This window comes from Gopherus flavomarginatus, chromosome 1, assembly GCF_025201925.1.
Source record: "Gopherus flavomarginatus isolate rGopFla2 chromosome 1, rGopFla2.mat.asm, whole genome shotgun sequence".
NCBI lineage: Eukaryota > Metazoa > Chordata > Testudines > Testudinidae > Gopherus > Gopherus flavomarginatus.
The window spans coordinates 340,999,155-341,019,044 of record NC_066617.1 but is presented as its reverse complement, the minus strand read 5'-3'; the positions used below and the strand labels follow the sequence as shown (position 1 = coordinate 341,019,044).

The window sequence follows — 19,890 nt, the reverse complement described above, 5'->3', positions numbered from 1 at the left end:
CCTACTCTAAGTACACTGCCTTTTAAAATAGATATGCAAGTTGAGACACTCCTTCCAGCAAACTCCCTCCATCCTGAGCCTGTGGTGTGTCCCTTCGGTTCTTTGGAAATGGGGTAAGTGGGGTGCAGGAGCAGGTGGGGAGAAGGACACCCTGACATTAGCCCCTCTCTTTCTCCTACCCTGCACAGCAAGCAGGAGGCTCCGGAGAGCAGCTCCAAGGCAGAAACCAGGAGCAGCACATAGCAGTGAGGGGAGGGACAGCTGAACTGCTGGCAACTGAGAGCCTGCTGGGTGGCTGCCGCACAGGGAACTTAGGGAAATGGGAACTTATTGTGGGGCTGCTGGTCCACCTTGGTTCCAACCCCCCACCAGCTAGCTCCAATGGGCTGCTCTTCCTGCAAGCAGTGGACAAAACAGGCAGCTGCCAAACCACTTTATAAGGGAGCATTGCGCACTTTAAACTAGTATGTTCTCTAATTGATCAGCAACACAACAATGAAACAACGTTAACCAAGACGACTTTAAGTGAGGAGTTACTGTATTCCATACTAAAACTTCATGCAACTGCAAACCAAAGACAGCCCATTCGGCAGTACCTTTTAAATTCTTATTCAATTGTAAGTTTCTTAGAAAATATCCTGAATATAGTTATTTGATACTATTCAAAAGTTCCTTTCCAAGCACTCATACATGTCAGCTAATCAACATAAGAAAGTTTCAGCCACTCTGACCTACCATATCCATTTTTACATTTAAAATTCCTTAAATGACAGTAAGGAATTGTAGCTGTTGTGATTCTCTTGTTGCCAGGAGGATATTGGCTTTTATTTTTTAGAGCACTTGTTAAAAGCCCTTGTAATTGTCCCAGGTTTGTACAATAAGAAGTAACAATAATGCAACAATTTAGGAAACAGTCCTTTCTAGGCAAATAACTGAAGAAAGTAAATAATCCCTAACTTGTGAAGAGGGGTTTGTTTGTTTTTTATGAAGCTAGAGACTTCTAACTCTTGGCTATCCTTACATTTTTCTCTGTCCTCCAATCCCTATCAACATTAGCCTTTACCCCATTTGCTGCACCTAAATCCAATTTTCCCCAGTCAAAATTTTTATTTTCAGAAGGTTTTAAACCTGTGCATGCTAGACCAAAAGCAGTGCTCTACAATATAATCTCTCTACCCTGGTATATGACTCCTTACTGCCTGCATCCAGACACTGTAATGTATAAATGATGTGAAAAATGTTTTGTTGCTACAAGTTTCTTGAAAGATGTTTTGCTTAGCAGCAGTGTTGAAAACTGGACAAAATTTACTATTTCACAGACTGGCAAAGAAGTTTATGTTTGTGAAAGGAATGCTTTTCTAATTAGCTGACCTTGAAAATGACAGTTAAGCTACTCTTCTTCAGAACTCTGAGAAGAACAAAATAATACATATTCTACAAAGCAGCCCAATCTTCAGACATGTTAACTGACAAATGAAAAGCTGAAAACCAAAATGATTTAAAGTCTGCACAAGAGCAATTGCATTTATTTTAACAATTCATTGCCAATATGCTTCACAAAGCACTTTCATTCTACATTTATATTATATAGTCTTCTCACTAAGGCTCTTCATTCAGTTTTAGTTCTTTAAAATTTATGCATCTATATCCTGGCCACATTAAAATATATAGTTACAACAAATCTAACGAGCAGAAAAATTCTTATCTATCCAAATTTACTAGAATATAGTTCATACTGATGTTTATAAATGATAAGACGTATATTTTGGCTAATGAAAGATTGAACAGATAGAATTTTTGATATAACAGATAAATCCCTTTTTTCCATAAGTGAACAGAGTTTTCTTTTTAAAAAGGAATTTCAATTTACTAATTGGATTCAGAGGAAAATTCTGTATGCAGAAAATGATTTGTGTGTGAAAAAGACCATCACAGATCATTAAAGATGAAGCAATCAACATATTTCAACTCAGAAACTTTTAGAACAGAAATTACTTAACCCCCCACCCCACAAAAAATAAAAAAAAGAAGACAGTCAATTCTATATTTGCTAAATGGCTTCCTTCTGTCCATATTCCATTACACCATTGCTATGTACACACATTATGTGGAGGAAAACAGTAATATTAATCATTGTGTACGAATCAGGTTATATCAATAAAGTAAAGCTGTGAAATAATAACAGCCACCTATTCCTAATAATGCATTAATTTATCATAATTATCAACACTTTTATGAAAAGCGCATGAAGAACAGAGTCGTAACTGTGAACTTGCATTCATGAAGTTGAGTCTTTTACTTTCATTAACTGTTATTTTAAAAATAAAATAACTGTGTCTAGAATAGTATTACAGTACCTAAAAATTCATAAAGGTAATGCTACATCCCCTATGAGGAAATGATGGGGATAGTAACATACTTTTACATCAAAAACATATCTGGTTTTCAACTTACATACTTACCATTTGTGAACTTGCAAAACATTATTTTGTACTGTATTTTCAGTAAAACGTTTAGAGTGTTCGTTCTTACTGACAAACTATTTTACTACACTAGTTTGTGACAGCTGAAGTTAGTGAGATAGATCACTACATCTAAGCTACATAGAAATCAGGGGCTATCCTTTTGCCAATACATGGGAACATATTACTCCGTTCTTCAGCAACTCTAATAACTATTTATCCAGCTCTCAATCAAATGCATGACTGAACTCCTGCTATTAAAAAATCGCCACAAATTTGCAACCTCTGTGTCGGACTATGTAACCAGTTACTTGTCCATCCTGTTCACTCTACACATCCAGCCTTTGACTCCTTTCTGTCTTCCTCCCCATTAACTTTCAGTAGTCAAGAGACTGCTATTTAACTTGTCATGTCCCAACTTTCTGAATCATTCTTCCACTCCTGAAATCTCATAATTAAAACAATAATCTCTCACGTTATGAATGAACATTTTGTACCAGCAAATACAAAGATGCTACAAAAGCATACATTGTGTTGTCCACATAAGAGTGTGTACAGACACCTATTTTTCACATTCATTATTTTCACATTTATTGAATACTCTTAATCTGGAAAGACTGTGCGTAGGAAAACAGTGATATCAATCACCTTATGTTTACATCCTACGTGAGCGAACGCTGTATTAAACATGATGCTGACAAACAGAGAGGAACTGATCACAAAACTAAAAGTAATGGTTGTTTAGGTACAAGTGATCATGACATGACTACATTTGTTACGTGTAAGCAAAATAAAGTCCAAAACAGGATATGAAAGATAAACTGATAACTGTTTACAAATATTTTACTAAATGTTCAAAAGTTCACAATCAACAAAGGAGTACACTAGTTAAACAAAACAACAACAACTTGGCTTAGAGGAGAAATTAAAGTAGCTATAAAACGTTTTTTAAAATATGTATAACAAATGGAAAAAAGCAGAATTTCATAGCAATGAATACAAAACAGAAGCTAGGAATTGTAGAAAATTGATAAGGAAGGCAAAAGGACAAAAGTAGAACTCTATGGCTGGCAAGGTTAAGAACAATAAGAAGGAGTTATAAAGTATATTAAGCACAACAAGAATGCCAGCAATGATACTGTTCCAATGTTAATGTAGAAATCACAAAAATGTTCTGAAGCTGGAATAAAGCCAAATGAAGTATTCATATCATATGATGATGAAATACTTTCCATGTCAACAGTCACTAATAAAGATGTTAAACTGTAGCTACTAAAGGTAGACATTTTTAAATCAGCAGATTTAAAACTTTCCTCCAAGAATATTAAAAGAGCTGGCCAAGGTGCTGGCTGGATCATTAATACTGATTTTCAGTAAGTCTTGGAACACTGGAGAAGCTCCAGAGGACTGGAAGAAAGCTAATATCATGCCAATATTTTAAAAGAGTAAATAGGATGACCCAGGTTATTATAGTCCCGTCAGCCAGACATCAATCCTAATCAATCAGTAATAGAGGGACTGCTATGGAACTTAATTTATAAAGAATTAAAGGAAAGTAATATAATTAACTTGCCATTCAATGTGCGTTTATGGAAAACAGATCTTGCCAAACTAACCTGATACTTTTCTTATGAGATTACAAATTTGATTGATAAAGGTAATAGTGTTGATTAGGTATGGCTCAACATTTTGATTAAAAAACTAGAACAATACAAAATCTACATGGCACAAGTTAAATTATTTAAAAACTGGATCTCTGGAAGGTCTCAATTTGTATTGTAAACAGCAAATAATCATTGAATAGATGTGGTTATAGTGGGGTCCCACAGGGATCAGTTCTTGGCCCTACGCTATTTAATATTTTTAACAATGATCTGAAAGAAAACAAAGTTTGCAAATGACACAAAGAATGGAGAAGTGTAAATAATGAAGAGGATACATCATTGATTCAGAACAATTAGTAAATTAGGCACAAGCAAACTATATACGTTAAATACAACCAAATGTAAAGTCATACATTTATGAACAAAGAATGTTGGCTATACTTCCAGGATGGGGGATCACGATCATGGAAAGAAATTATTCTGAAAAATACTTGTAAATCATGGTGGATAATCAGCTGAACATGAACTCCATGTGCAAAACTGTGAACAAATGGGCTAATGCCATTCTTGGATGTATAAAAAGGGGAATATCAAGTAGGTGTACAGAAGTTATATTACCTCTGTATTTGACACTACACTCACAATCACTACTGGAATACTGTGTCCTGTTCTGATGTCTACACTTTAAGAAGAATGTTGATAAATTGGAGAGGGTTTCATAAAAGAGTCACAAGAATGATTACAGGATCGGAAAACATGGCTAACAGTGAAAGACTCTAGGAGCTTAATCTATTTAGCTTGTTCAAGAGAAGAGATTGTGACTTGATCACAATCTGTAAGTACAAACATGGGGAACACAAATCTGAGTTCTCTTCAATCTAGAAGACAAAGCTATAAGATCTAATGGCTGGAAGTAGAAGCTAGACAAATTCAGATTAGAAATAAAGTACCTTTCTTTTTCTTTCTTTTTTTTTTACAGTGAGAGACATTAATCCAGTGGTCGCCAACCTTTCAGAAGTGGTGTGCCGAATCATTTATTCACTCTAATTTAAGGTTTTGCGTGCCAGTAATGCATGTAAACATTTTTAGAAGGTCTCTTTCTATAAATCTATAATATATAACTAAACTATTGTTGTATGCAAAGTAAATAAGGTTTTTAAAATGTTTAAGAAGCTTCATTTAAAATTAAATTAAAATGCAGAGCCCCCCAGACCGGTGGCCAGAACCCACGCAGTGTGAGTACCACTGAAAATCAGCTCGTGTGCCGCCTTCGGCACACGTGCCATAGGTTGCCTACCCCTGCATTAATCATTGGAACAATTTACCAAGGTAGATACCACCATTAGTGGTAGATTCACCATTATGGAAATTTGTAAATCAAGACTGGATGTTTTTCTAAAGAATATGCTCTAGCTGAACCACAGCTCTTGGATTGAAGCAGGAAGTCCTATATAGCCTGTATTATTTGGGAGAGCTGACTAATCACAGTAGTCCCTTCAGGCTTTAAAAATCTATGACTCTGTGAAGACTTTGCCAACGTAGGCTCATTAATATTTTATCTATAAAGCATTTATAACATTTATCAGCAATGTTTTTATATTAAAATGGTAATAAAATACATTTCTGAGTAGATTTGCCTACTTGGGCAAATATAACTGGAAAGCGGGTTTGTACCCAGCTGATTTTAAAGGTTCATAAAAAAACCACCCAATCAAACAAAAAATATTAGTCAAAGACAACATTACTCTAGAAGGATGAAGTAACATTTTTTTCTTTAAAAAGTAGCCTTTCTAAATTAGATTCCTTGTTAAAAATTTCACTTGCTTGAGCTGTTATAAGTATTTGATATATTTAGAATATTGCTAAAACTGAAGTAAACTTATTTCGTTTATGTAACCTAACCAAGAATATGAGTTAATCAAGTCAGTGAAGTACATGCCTAAATATAGACACATCTTGAAATGCTTTCCTGAATTGGAGCCTAACCTAGTAAGCTACAACCATCTTTACGTTATGACTGACTTTTTAAAGATATGGCACTTATAGAATAATACACACATAGACTAAACAACAAATTACAGAACAAAAATTAGTTTATATTTAGCAAACTATGTTAATTTTTTTCACTCCCACATTTAGATGCTCTTTCATTTGAAGATTAAATTATATAAAGGTTAATAAACTATATGAAATGTCAGAGAAACATATTATACAACTCTGATTTTAAGAAAACAAATACAAATTAGAGAAATATACTGTAAGCAAGGTTTTTGTGTATATGCAGTACTCTAGTATACTAGTTTGACATGATGAGAGGATAAACACATACAAGATAATAGGCAAAACAGTTAAAGAGTATATACTCTTTTATTTAGTATTTGGTAGTGTCAGAAAAAATATGGGGTCTAATTTTGCATTTTGCACACAATAATTATTTCAACAGGTGTGTGTGTGTGTCTGTGTGTGTGCATTTTGGGTACATAAGGAATGCAGGATCACATATATCATTTGATTAAAAAAGAGAAACCAAACATACATTCTCAACTAGGTACCAACCTATTTTCAGATGTAATCTAAAACTGCTGATTTATTAACACCTTAGACTTGATTTTCATGTCCTGAATAGAAAGCAAAACAACTATTTTATTATTATTATTTAAAACTCAAAGGCCCAGTTTTGTATTCCATAAGCAAGAAAAACTACCACTGACTTTAATGAGAGAATAAAGCCAATGGTAGTTTTTATTTGCATAAAGAACATAGTTTCATACCAAGGCTGTTTGTTGCCAAACAGCAATATTTAAATATTTTTTAAAGTGAAGCTGGTATTTATTAACATTTCATTAAGTTTGTAACAGATTAAGAACTGCAAGATTTTATAAGTTTACCAAATCCACATCCAAAATAAAACAAGCCAGATAATAAATATAAGTAAAGCAAATAGTATTAATATTAAATAATTAAGAAGGAATTTGCCACCTACTGCAAGTATTCAAATCTTTTTCTCAGGGACAAAACATGACTGCAATAATATTTACAAAGATCGGTTTTAAAACTAGATAAAAATAAAGTGCTTAATGTACTGCAGGAAGTTTTATTCCAGAAAATTAGAAACAAAGGCATCTGACGTACCTTCCATTGCTCTCTTAAAGAAGACTTTACAGCTTCCACAGGTAAGTACTCCATAGTGGCAACCAGAAGCCTCATCACCACAGATCAGACAAATCTTCTGAGGTAATGATTCAAAACTGTATTGAGGACTCTGACCAACTTCAGTATCTGGCCTTTAAAAGGAAAGAAAATTAACAGGAATGAAACAGACTTGTAAAGAGGATTCACTGTCACTCTGGGTTATAGTTTTAAAGAAAATTACAGTCCCAATGCTTGCCTTTTAAAACTGAAAGCAAATTTGTTAAGGACAGAAGAAAAGTGACTAAAGCAACTCCAGCACTGAATGTGTTTTTGCTTTGTGACTTGGATAAAAGGCATATCTGTAAAATGCATTAGCTAAAATGTTTCAAGTAATTTAAAAACCCTGGCATAGAGGGCAAGTTGTATTTTAACACGTTAGCTAGTAGACTGGAAAGCTAGGCTCTTTGCTAGGGTCTTCGAAATAGATGCCTGATCCTTCAGTGGGACTGCTCATGTGAATAAAATTACTCCTCTGCAAATTTCTCTAGTTGCTGAATCTAAAATAATAATAAATTGCTTTGAACTGAAACTAATTTAACTTCAGCAGCTCTTTCCCTAGGCAACTAGTAACTGGCCTTTATGCAGAAAATTCATAAATATCAAATTAATATCTCCTAATTCATTGGCAGAGTTCTTACTTGTAACCAGTTTTAATTAACACAAAAAGGACAGTGAAGAAATATTTCTAGATATAATGTCCACCTAAAGAAATTGATTTATTTAGCTAGCAAATGGCTATTTACTAAAAACAAGAAGTGTCTTTAAGTATTTCTGTATATAAGAATCATATTGAGACATTTTATTTAATGACTTATTAATATATTAGCTAGATCAGGATTTTGGACATATTGTCGTGTTAATTTTTGCTTTGAAATTGGGTGGTTTTCCCCTAAAATCACGCATGTGCATTTTAAAGAAATATGTAAATGTAAACATATCTACTTGTAAAATATACCATTGTATATACAGAAGTTACCTGCATATAAATCATGAAATCTTCACCATTTAAGGCTGTTCAGAAGTGATCACCTGTTAGTCCATTATACAGTAATAAACAACGTTGTATTGATTACAAAATATATTCTCTGTTGGATCCAGAGGTCAAACTTGTGACAAAAGCATTTAAAATTTCACTGTCACAAGAGTACAATTTGATAAAGTGGAGTACGATTTGATAAAGTGACAAAAACTAAAATTCCAAATATGACACAAACAATGTAGCCAGTGCAAATATATCTGTCTTATTTCTACATGTATTTATTTTAAAAGCTCCCTGGAAGTTTTGATCAAGAGAAGCTCAGTCCCTTTGATTCCTTTTTGTCATGTTTCAATGTCTCACATATTTTTTAGAACTTCCCCTTTCTATTGTAAAACTTATTCTAATCAGTGCAATGTTCCTTTAATACAAAATTTATTTTACTTAAAAATTTAAGTGAAGTCTGTATTTTTGGTCTATAAGTCTGCTTGCAGAACAACCTCTGTGATTTAATCTCCTTAACACAAAAAAGTGTTATGGCACACAGATCAGCTGACTATCTAGCTGTAACATCTTATTTAACGACTGTCAATAACTGTTTGCCATGTCTGTTTAAAAGATAACAAAATAAATCATCCCTTTTAAATGAAGATCAAAACCACAAATTTGCTTATAAAATGCAGACATAAATATTTTGAAATGTGTGTGCCTTTAAAAGTAATGTTTTAAAAGAAGAGTTAGTGCCGTTTGCTGTAGATGCATGTAACCTTAAATCTTACCTAATATAATTGATAAAGGGAGGATGTAACTGCGGTAAAGTCTCTTTGAGCACGGCTGTCTGAAAGCCAAGTTGCTGGTGGCCGTTCAGGTTGAGAGGCTGGTAAAAGGCTTGCGGGGCTGTTGATGTGGAGGGCAGACTGTCCCGCTGAACCATACAGCTTGAGCTCCCCGATGCTTTAAAGTGCGGCGGCCCATAGGGCCCAGGCAGAACTGAAGATTCAGTTTTGTACAGGATACACTCGAGAGAGGAGGGCTCCTGGCTGGCTCTCGGCTGCGGAGGGGCCAGCGTGTAGTCTGTGCACGTTAATGCTGGAGTGGTCTTGGTGCCCAAGTAGGGGGTGGTGGCACTAATTCCTTCCTCCTTGATCTTTAGAGCTGGCTGGAAGTCCCCGTAGCTATAATGCTCCTCCTTTGAGTCGGGCTGGGGATAGACATAGTCCGCGAAGTCATGGGGGGTGGAGGTGGGAGACGCACGACGGCCAAAGAGGCTGCTCTCGTATTCCTCCACATCGAGCAGCTGCCGGGTCCTGGCTGCCAGATAGGCCGAGTTAAGGGGCAGAATGGGCACATGGAGGAAATCCTGCCCGGACCCTGCTGCCGCCGCAGAGCGCCCGGGGGCAGCGGCATAGGCAGGGACAAGAGCCAGGCTGCTCCCGGAGCCGGCGTCCTGCTCAGCTGGGCCCCCAGAGGCAAAGCCGTGATCTTCCTCCGAGAGTGCCGCGGGGGCATTGCGCGGCCCACCCGCGCTTCCCTCGCCCTCCCGCTGGGGCGGCAGCATAGCTGCGGCTGCCGGGGCCCCCCCGCCAGGCCAAAGGGAGGCGGCCGGGGCCGGAGGCGGCTCGGAGCCCGAGTTTGCAGCCGGGCTGTCTTGGTGGGTGGCGGCTGTTTCTCCCCGCTGGTGCTCGGAGCGGCGGCTCATCAGCGCGCCGGGAAGCTCGGCCCCGAAGAGGCACCAAGCCGCGGGGGCGCTGGCCGAGCTGGCGTGGGCCGGAGGAGCCAAGAAAGTGTCCAGGACGCTGTCCAGCGCGTCCCTATCCGGCGGGGAGCAGCTGCCTTCCTGCTGCGAGGACTGGCCCCTCTCCTCCCGCTCTGGCCGCCTCTGCTGCTCTTCCTCCTCCTCCTCCTCCTCGCTGCTTTTGGGGTAGAGCAGCCCCTGCGGGGACACGTCCACGGCCTCCGCCCTCCCGCTGAAGGGATCCCGCTCTGGGCGGCCCTGCAGCCGGACCGAGCCGTCCCTGGCAGAGCAAGGCGCCCTCGAGTCCTTCGCCTTCATCTCGCTCATGCTGAGCCGCGCGGGGCGCTGGGCTGGGGACTGGCTCGGGGTCGGCAGCTCCTCACATCCTGCCCCTGCCCCGCGGCACCTCCGCCGCGGGTCCTCGGAGAGCTCCGCTTCCCCGCCGCCTGGCCAGCCCCACAGGCACTAGCACAAGCCCCACGGGACCGCACCGCCTCCGGAGGCGCCTCTGCCGGGTGCAGCAACAGGCGGCCGCGGTGACCGGGCGAGCGGGGGCGCTGCCCCCGGAGCCTTTGGCGGACCCCGCGCGCGGAGCAGGAGCCCGTGCAGCGCCAGCTGCCGCCCTCGGAAGGGCTGAGGAGGGCTCCGACTCCCCAGGCTGGGTCCCTGCTCAGCGCTGCCTCTCCCCGGCTGGCTGCCTGCCGCGCCCGCTCTGCCTCCCCGGGCTGGGGGCTGGCACCGAGCCTGGCCCTGCTTCCCTGCGGAGGCACCGATCCAGTGCAGGGAGAAGACAGCCAAGTCCTCTGCTAGGCACCCTCCGCCACTTGCTGCGTCCAGCTCCGCCCCTCCTCGCCCTGCCCCCGCCCACTGGCTCCGAGTTCCCTTTTCCTCCGAGGCCACTGTCTCTTAGGGTTGCCAACATTTTATTTCAAAATAGCGGAGAGGCCTGGGATGTGCCAGGTCTTGACTTGCCCAGGAGGGAGGACAAGACCCTGCTCCTCTCCTGGCCTTCCCAGGGGTTCTCTCTTTCCAGCACTCTCCTCCTGCTGCAATGCTGGGAGGGGCAGCTGGGTCAAATTTGAGTGGTCTTGTGACCCATATGTTAAAATCAAGCTGGCAATATCCTTTCTGACCTTCTCCCTCTTTCCCCCTTTATCGCTGCCTCTTTGGCATCTGATCCCTATCCCCCACCCACACACACATACTTTTTCTTAAGCTCCTCCTCTGCTGGCTTGCAACCCTAATTATCCCCTCCCTTTTCTGTTATGTGGTTGCCCAGTTATGACATTTCACCACTCATTGGATGTAAACAAGTTACTCTGCTCTAGGCAGGGTGGGCAGGTTGGGGTCTTGGAAAGGAGAGAGTAACAAAGGTTTAAATTACTTGCAGTGATTGTTCATCCATCCCTCTATTTTTCATATGTCTTCTAACTTTAATATTATACAATGTGAGTGTAAGCTCTGGCCCAAGATCCTATAGGCCCCCGTAAATATTTATGCACTTGCCCTTGCACCTTCCACAAGATGGTGAAAACTAAAACAGTTTAAACTCAGCTCTCATTCATGGTCCCCTGAATATCTTTCACTCATCTCACAGACACAGAGGATGCAGGCCATCACTGAAAGAATTTACTATTTGAATGAGGGTCCTTCTTTGCCTCAAATATTTTAGTATAACTTTTATCTGAGCAAATAAGATGGACACTTCAAATATCTGGGAACTGGATGGATCCCCTTTAGGTTGCAGGTTCAAACACATCTCTAGTTGGTTCTGACCAAGAAGTTGTTACCATCTGATGGGAGTTAGGTGTTGTACGTGCAATACTAGCTTGGTTCCATTCAGTTCCAATAAGATTAAAGGTTATACCAAAACTCCACTAATATGATTTGTACTAAATGACATTATTCGTGGCAGTCTCAGCAGAGAAACTAAACATTGAAAGATATTGAGAATAAACTACTTCCTTATTTCTAGAGGTGGTTCTTCTTGGTCTGGGTAGAGTTAGGATGGCATGACTCATGGAGAAACTAGCGCTCCTATTGCCTATGCTGTTTCTGTTCTACAAGTAAATGGAGGATAGCCTCAAGGACAGACAACCCAGCATCTTTCAGGAATACTATTCACTATAAAAATATTTTCTTCTTTCTTATTTTTTTAAGTATCTTCCAACTGGCAAGAGCAGCCTCTTATAGGAAATATACTCATTCTAATTAATTTGCATGATAGGATATACAGATCATAGAATCATAGAAGATTAAGGTTGGAAGAGACCTCAGGAGGTCACCTAGTCCAACCCCCTGCTCAAAGCAGGACCAACCCCAACTAAATCATCCCAGCCAGGGCTTTGTCAAGCCGGGCTTTAAAAAACCTCTAAGGATGGAGATTCCACCACCTCCCTAGGTAACCCATTCCAGTGCTTCACCACCCTCCTAGTGAAATAGTGTAACGGGTTGGATCACAGAAACCCCCTTGGGAACTGCCAACGGATGTGCCAAGACTACTTCTGCCCCTGCTTTCTCTGCCAGCTTGGGACTCCAGCACACTGTCCTGTTGAGCCAGACATGCCAGTCTGCTCCAACACAGACCCAGGGTCTGAACCATGTGCCCCCAAACTGCATACTTAACTGAAAACAACTTAAGAAGTGTTCCTGTCTTTAACACTCAGATTCCAAGTAACAGCAGACAGAACAATGTGAATTACCAAGTAACATGCACATCTAAGCCTAGTACAGTAATAAAACTGAATACAGATAAAATTTCAACCTCAGAGATGTTTCAATAAGTTTCTTTCACAGACTGGATGCCTTCCTAATTTGGTCACAATCCTTTCCCCTGGTACAGCCCTTGTTCCAGCTCAGGTGATAGCTAGGGAATTTCTCACGATGGCTGCTCCTTTTTTTCTGTTCCACCCATTTATATATCTTTTGCATAAGGCAAGAATCCTTTGTCCCTCTGGGTTCCCACCCCTCTTTCTCAATGGAAATGCACCAGGTTAAAGATGGATTCTAGTTCAGGTGACATGATCACATGTCACTTTAAGACTTCATTACCCACTTGCCAGCACACACATATACAGAAAGACTTACAAGTAAAACAGAGCCATCTACAGTCAATTGTCCTGGTTTATGGGAGCCACTAAGATTCCAAATCACCATTAATGGCACACACTTTGCATAATTACAATAGGCCCTCAGAGCTATATTTCATATTTCTAGTTTCAGTACAAGAGTGATACATTTATACAAACAGGATGACCACACTCAGTAGGTTATAAGCTTTGTAATGATACCTTACAAAAGACTTTTTTCATGAAGCATATTTTAGTTACATTATATTCACACTCATCAGCATACTTTCATAAAATCATATAGAGTGCAATGTCACAAATAGTTTCCCCTAATATTCAACCTAGATCTCCCCCACTGCAACTTGAGACCACCATTGCTCCTTTTTCTGTCATCTGCCACCATTGAGAACAGCCCAGCTCCATCCTCTTTGAAACTCCTCTTCAGGTTGTTGAAGGCAGCTATCAAATCCTCACTCACTCTTCTCTTCTGCAGACTAAATAAGCCCAGTTCCCTCAGCCTCTCCTCATAAGTCATGTGCCCCAGCCCCCTAATCATTTTCATTGCCCTCCACTGGACTCTCCAATTTGTCCACATCCTTTCTGTAGTGGGGGGCCCAAAACTGGACACAATACTCCAGATGGAGTCTCACCAGTGCCGAATAGAGGGGAATACTCACTTCCCTCAATCTGCTGGCAATGCTCCTATTAATGTAGCCCAATATGCTCTTAGACTCCTTGGCAACAAGGGCACACTGTTGACTCATCTCCAGATTCTTGTCCACTGTAATCCCCAGGTCACTTTCTGAAGAACTGCCGCTTAGCCAGTCTGTCCCCAGCCTGTAGTGGTGCATGAGATTCTTCCATCCTAAATGCAGGACTCTGCGCTTATCCTTGTTGACCCTTATCAGATTTCTTTTGACCAATCTTCCAATTTGTCTAGGTCACTCTGGACCCTATCCCTACCTTAGATATTCTCATATTTAACATCAGATTTTATACAGGACGAGTTTCCAGAAGCAATGTTGTAAGATAGTCTTTATACAATATTAGGTGTCCATTTTACTTTACTGGTGGCAGCATGCCATAGGCTTAGATACTGCTGGACTCTCCCTGTTTTACCTTTCCCAACATAGTGGAAAATCTTTTATTTACCTTTTTAAATTTATATAAAAAATATTATATAGAGCAGGGAGGGACATGACAGGGTTTGGGGTATAGGGAGCTTGCTGGCAGCAGCTGTTGTCTCAACTTGCTGATCTACTTAAAAAGTCAGTGTTCTTAGAGTAAGGTCAGCATCCTTAAAGGGACAATGCGCGTCACTCTCTCTCTCTCTCACACACACACACACATACACACACAGAGTGTCTCTGTCTCACACACACATGCACCCCCCCTCCGGCACTTTGGAAGTGGAGGGAGTGGTGCGCTCCAGTGGGACAGCGTGGGTTCATCATCAGCCACTGCCATGCGTCTATTGTGTCTCCTCCTTCCATTTGTGCTGCCTTGTAGAGTGTGAGGCTACATTAACAACAATATGTTAACCCTTGAGGGCTCAGCTAAGTGCTAGTTCATCATTTAGGAGCAAGGCATTCCCTGGGAAATATCCCACCCTCTTCCACCCTCTGCCTCAACCAAGTATCAGACGGGTAGCCATGTTAGTCTGGATCTGTAGAAAGTGACAAAGAGTCCTATGGCACCGTATAGACTAACAGATGAATTGGAGCATAAGCTTTCATGGGTGAATACCCACTTTGATACATGCATCTGACGAAGTGGGTATTCACCCACGAAAGCTTATGCTCCAATACGTCTGTTAAGTCTATAAGGTGCCACAGGACTCTTTGTCGCTTACCTCAACCAAGCTTCACAATCATCATAGTTGTATTAAATTGTATTGTTTAAAAATTATACTGTGTATGTGTGTATATATATATTTAATGTCTTTTGTCTGGCGAAAAAAATTTCCCTGGAACCTAACCTTTTTACAGTACCTATTTTTTATTTATTGTGACAGACCCAAACCAGTGAGGTACAGGAGTCTGGTAGAGGGCAAATATACTGGTCACTGGATGAATAGTTTTCTGTTCCCTGAGTGACCAGAGCAGGGGCTGCACTACAGTAATCAGGAACCTGTTAGAACCAATTAAGGCAGACAGGCTGATTAGAACACCTGCAGCCAATCAAGGCAGGCTAATCAGGGCGTCTGGGTTTAAAATGGAGCTCACTCCAGTCAGGGGGGTGGAGCCAGAGAAGAGAAAGTGCGTGTGAGGAGCAGGGAGCAAGAGGCACAAGGAGCTGAGAGTGAGAGGCTGTGCTGCTGGAGAACTAAGGAGTACAAGTGTTATCAGACACCAAGAGGAAGGTCCTGTGGTGAGCATAAAGAAGGTGTTTGGAGGAGGCTATGGAGAAGTAGCCCAGGGAATTGTAGCCGTCATGCAGCTGTTACAGGAGGCACTATAGACAGCTGCAATCCACAGGGCCCTGGGCTGGAACCCGGAGTAGAGGGCGGGCCCGGGTTCCCTCTAAACCTCCCAACTCCTGATCAGACACAGGAGAAGTTGACTCAGACTGTGGGGAAGATCACTGAGGTGAGCAAATCTGCCAATAAGCACAGGACCCACCAAGGTAGAGGAGGAACTTTGTCACACTATTTACATTAATTCTTATGGGAAAATTGGAGTCACTTAACATCATTTCACTGAAAGTAGCATTTTTCAGGAACATAACTACAACATTAAGTGAGGAGTTACTGTATATAAAAGTCTTCTTCTAAATGATGCCAAAACATTTTGCAAATTTATACCCAATATATTTACATAATGGACTAAATTCAGCCTTTACTAAAGGGGTCAATGGTACAACCCCCATTAATTTTAATGAAAGTTGAGCTAGGCCCTGGGGACTTAATATTGAAAGGTTTTGAGCAGGAACAGTTGGGAGTGGTGAGTACTCAGGAGAGCTTCAGCACCATGCAGGTCAAGCCCTGTGTGCTTATGTATATGTGTATTTATTTAGCAGGAGGTGAAGAATGCCTTGTGCAATTGAAACTGCAGAGGGAAGTTTAGATATAATATAACAGGAAGCTGGCTGTGACACAAAGGTTAACACCCTTTTTCTTGTAAAAGTGTCATGAGATATTAAAAAAACAAAACAAAACAAAATACAGACAAAGTGATCAGAACTTCATTTTTACATTCCGTCCAACAAATAATGCCTTAAACACCCATACTGACTTCCATGAGTCCATGCTTGGCCACAGTCTTGGGCAGAAGATTGCCAGGTACTGATCAAGCAACACTGGTCCCTACAACAGCTTAGGTCTCCTGCCTAAACCTACCTGCATTATGAGATCCAACAAGAGCATAACCCAGCATGGTGTGTGTGCATGTTAAAACATTAGGATGGAAGTATATTAATCTTCAAAATCATGAAATGTTAACTCTTTAGTGCCAAGACATTGAAAAATGCAGTATGATATGATATGTTTATCACTTTTCTCTTGAGCTAAAACTGAATCAAACTTCACATTTACTCTTTCTCTCAATCCATCCTCCACCCATCAAGAACTGATTGTCATTAATCAGGTAGACTTCCGGTTGAATTTTTCCTGGAGATTTCCTTCACTGCAGCTGGTTGTCAAGTTTTTCTCTCTCTCTCCTCCAAATGCTGTCTCTTTCTTCTACCCTTCCACGTCTGCTTATACTCATTATTATATAGCTCCATAGGTGCACATGATGCTTAACATTCCCATAACAGCCCCAGCCCTGGCCCAGGAGCCTACAATAAAAAATGGTTGAAAAAAACAACAAAAATGATAACTTAGCATGATGGCCATAGAACTGGGGATGGGAGATCAACTCATTTATATTCTGTCATCTCATTCCCACTCAATTTTCCTTCAACCCTGTGTCCTTACATGCAGATTTCTTTCTCCCTCCAATTCATTCTATTGCTGAATGTAAGGATGGATCTCATACAGTTGCTTTTCATTCAGTCCCTTTTTCATTGCCTTTAATCAGCCCATTTCATTCTACATGAAACATGTAGTAAGACTACTGAGAACTGGACATCAGTTAAAAGATGTTGTTGTTCAGAGAACCTATCCAAAAGATCAGATCAGAAATACTGAAAACAACAGTAATGGGGGAGTTGACTAAATCTCTCCCTCTCATCCAGTGGGAGCTCTCTCCCACTCCTACTCCCCACTTCCTCTCAGATGAGGACACTTCCATTTCCCTAGCCTTCCCAGATTCCTTTTAACATCTTCCAGAAAAAAAGTTCTCTCTCCATGTTGCAGGCAGCCTCACCTCCTTCCTCTCTGCTAGTTCCTCACAAACTTCAGTTCACCATGTGACTTGCTTTCTCACTACTACTGCTGGCCTAATGGAGATAGGGAACCAGAGATTAGTGAAGATTCAGGCCATTTTATAATCCAAAATATTTGCTTTTTGTGAAATATTCCAATAGAGGTATTTCAAAGAAACATGGACTTTTTAAATAAATCACTGATAAGAATGAAAGTTAGAATTTTAAAATCTGAAATTTTGAAAATGGTTTTCATTAAAAAAAGGCAACCATTTCTGCTTGAAAATGGACCACTTTTTACTCTAAAATAGTCTTAGTTTAGACCAAAACCAACAACATTTTTGCAGGATTTTCATTACACTACTGTATTTTTTTTAATCTAAATGACATAGGAACTTCATATTTTGGGGTTTCATTATATTTTTATAATGATTTCACAGCCATTTTTTGCTATTGGATTGAACATCAAATAAAATAATAATAATACCTATGAAACTAGAAGACATGGTGCCAGACATGACTATTTGGTTATCTGTAGTGTTGTAGCCATATTGATCCCAGGATGCTAGAGACACAAGATGTGTGAGGTAATATATTTTAATAGACTTTTGCACTCACACAGAGCTCACAAAGAGGTCTGTGTAAGTTTGCAAATTTGTCTCTCTAACCAATAGAAGTTGGACCAATAGAAGATATTATCTCATACAAGTTGACTTTCTAGTCATCTTGCTTTTGTTACATTGCATTCTTTATCTTTGTCAGCATATTGGTTGCTTGATTATAAACCGATCAATGAAAAGAATTTTTTCTTGTATATCTATACAGCACTAGAACACAATTTTTACCATATAAATAAAATATTATTAACAAATAACAGATTTGCACTGATCATAGAGATCATGATATATCACTATCATGTCATCATATGCTTGCATTGTGTTTGTGAAAAAGAAGCTGGCTCATAGCATCTTGTTTTCTTTTTGGAACTAATCTTTTGTACCATATAAGCATATGCATTCTTGGCAAAACCCCCAAATTATTTAAAATAATGCTATTTATTTCAAAATACATACAAAAACAATTGGAGAAAAACATGAAAAAGAAAAAATAACTTACCCAAAAGCAGGCACCAAACAAACTACATAGTTTCAACTCCAATAATCTCTTTAAAAAATTATCTTGTAGCATGTTCTGAAGATCAACAAATTTAGGCTCTGTTCAACCAAAGAGGAAGTGTGTTCCAGAGTTCAGAGCATTCCATGGAGGATGCCCTGAACTCAACTCATTAATGTATACATCTGGGAAAATGTTAGACTGAGCATCCCAGGAAACCTCAAGTGTCAGTGTATTCCATGGAGAATGAGGCAATTTCTTAGGTACACAGAATTTACACATTTTAGAACTCAAATGTTATGCTCTGCATAGCACATGCTATCTGGAAGCAGGGTATACAAGTTAAAAATGGAGTTTGACTGAGAATTCCACAATTGACTTAATCAGTGGCTGACAGTTTCACATGATAGTTATTTAGGTTGTGGTAATGTCCAGAACATGACTGACACTTTCTAAACTCAGGGGAGGGAGGGTATCTGTTCCAAAAAACTAATAGTAATAATTAATAATAATACTAATAAACAATAATAAAGCAACATAAAGAGGTAAGCAAGTTGCCATTTGTCATTACATTAGATGCATTTGCATTTAGTATTGAAATAAAATAATTGACTTTATATTTTAGACTTCTGTAAATGCATTTTGTATTGCAAAATAGTGTATGGAAAATAATTTTCTAGCATTTATTGTTTAGGATAAATACCACTGGTATTATGTAACTATATTACATGTTCCTGATATGTCATACTGAAGATGTAAGCTTGGTAGTTTTGATGTGTTTATGCTTGAGTCTTCTGTACCATTAACGTTTTTTTCTTATAAATAAAATACCAGTGTGTTTTACAGTAATGATCAAAACCACCACTGGACAGTTTCTGCTGTTCGTTACATGGAAGCACAATGGTGGGAAGTGCATGATGCAAAGACCTTTCTCACTTTATGCCCCTCAGCAAGGGCAGCCAGAACTATATAATCTCTGTGTGCTCCTAAGTGTAGGGCTGCTTCCTCCTGGTGACCAGTAGGGGGCCTAGTCAATCCAGAGGTGCTAGCATGGAACAGAAATCGGTCCATAGACCTGCCTCCATTTGGATTGCCAGCACAACCCTGGATAGGAGTGTGTGGTTCGTGTTCCTGAGGGGGTTGGCGCAGTAGGCATGCTCCCACGGTCCTGGGAATTCCAGGAGGGATTTTGAGTGACAGCCTGGACACAGTTCCTCTTGCAGCCCAGCAAACCAGTGACTAAAAAGTACAATCTAGTTCTGTAACAACACTAGAATAAATTGCTGTATTTTGGACCAGTCTTCTAGACATTTGTACTGAAACAGTGGCTTTTGTATTACTTGAGTATGGTCTATGGAACAGCTTCTAAAATAGTGGAAAAGCATCATCGGTCTTCAAGCAATGTTTGTTCACGTGGTTTCCTAGTCCAGGACTC

The 19,890-nt window shown here is 40.1% G+C and overlaps 2 protein-coding genes across 2 annotated transcripts in view; one reads left to right on the top strand and one right to left on the bottom strand.

Moving 5' to 3' along the window:
* Window positions 1-10,372, bottom strand: part of PGR (progesterone receptor) — a 73,757-nt gene extending 63,385 nt beyond the window's left edge. The window contains exons 1-2 of the mRNA XM_050940936.1: window positions 9,014-10,372; window positions 7,199-7,350 (exon numbers count right to left, since the gene is read on the bottom strand). Of these exons, the coding sequence (XP_050796893.1) occupies window positions 7,199-7,350; window positions 9,014-10,296 (1,435 nt within the window). The 5' untranslated portion in view covers window positions 10,297-10,372. The remainder of the gene's footprint in view (window positions 1-7,198; window positions 7,351-9,013) is intronic.
* ARHGAP42 (Rho GTPase activating protein 42) overlaps window positions 1-19,890 on the top strand; it is a 596,304-nt gene that overhangs the window by 383,754 nt on the left and 192,660 nt on the right. The gene's annotated exons all lie outside the window — the stretch shown is intronic.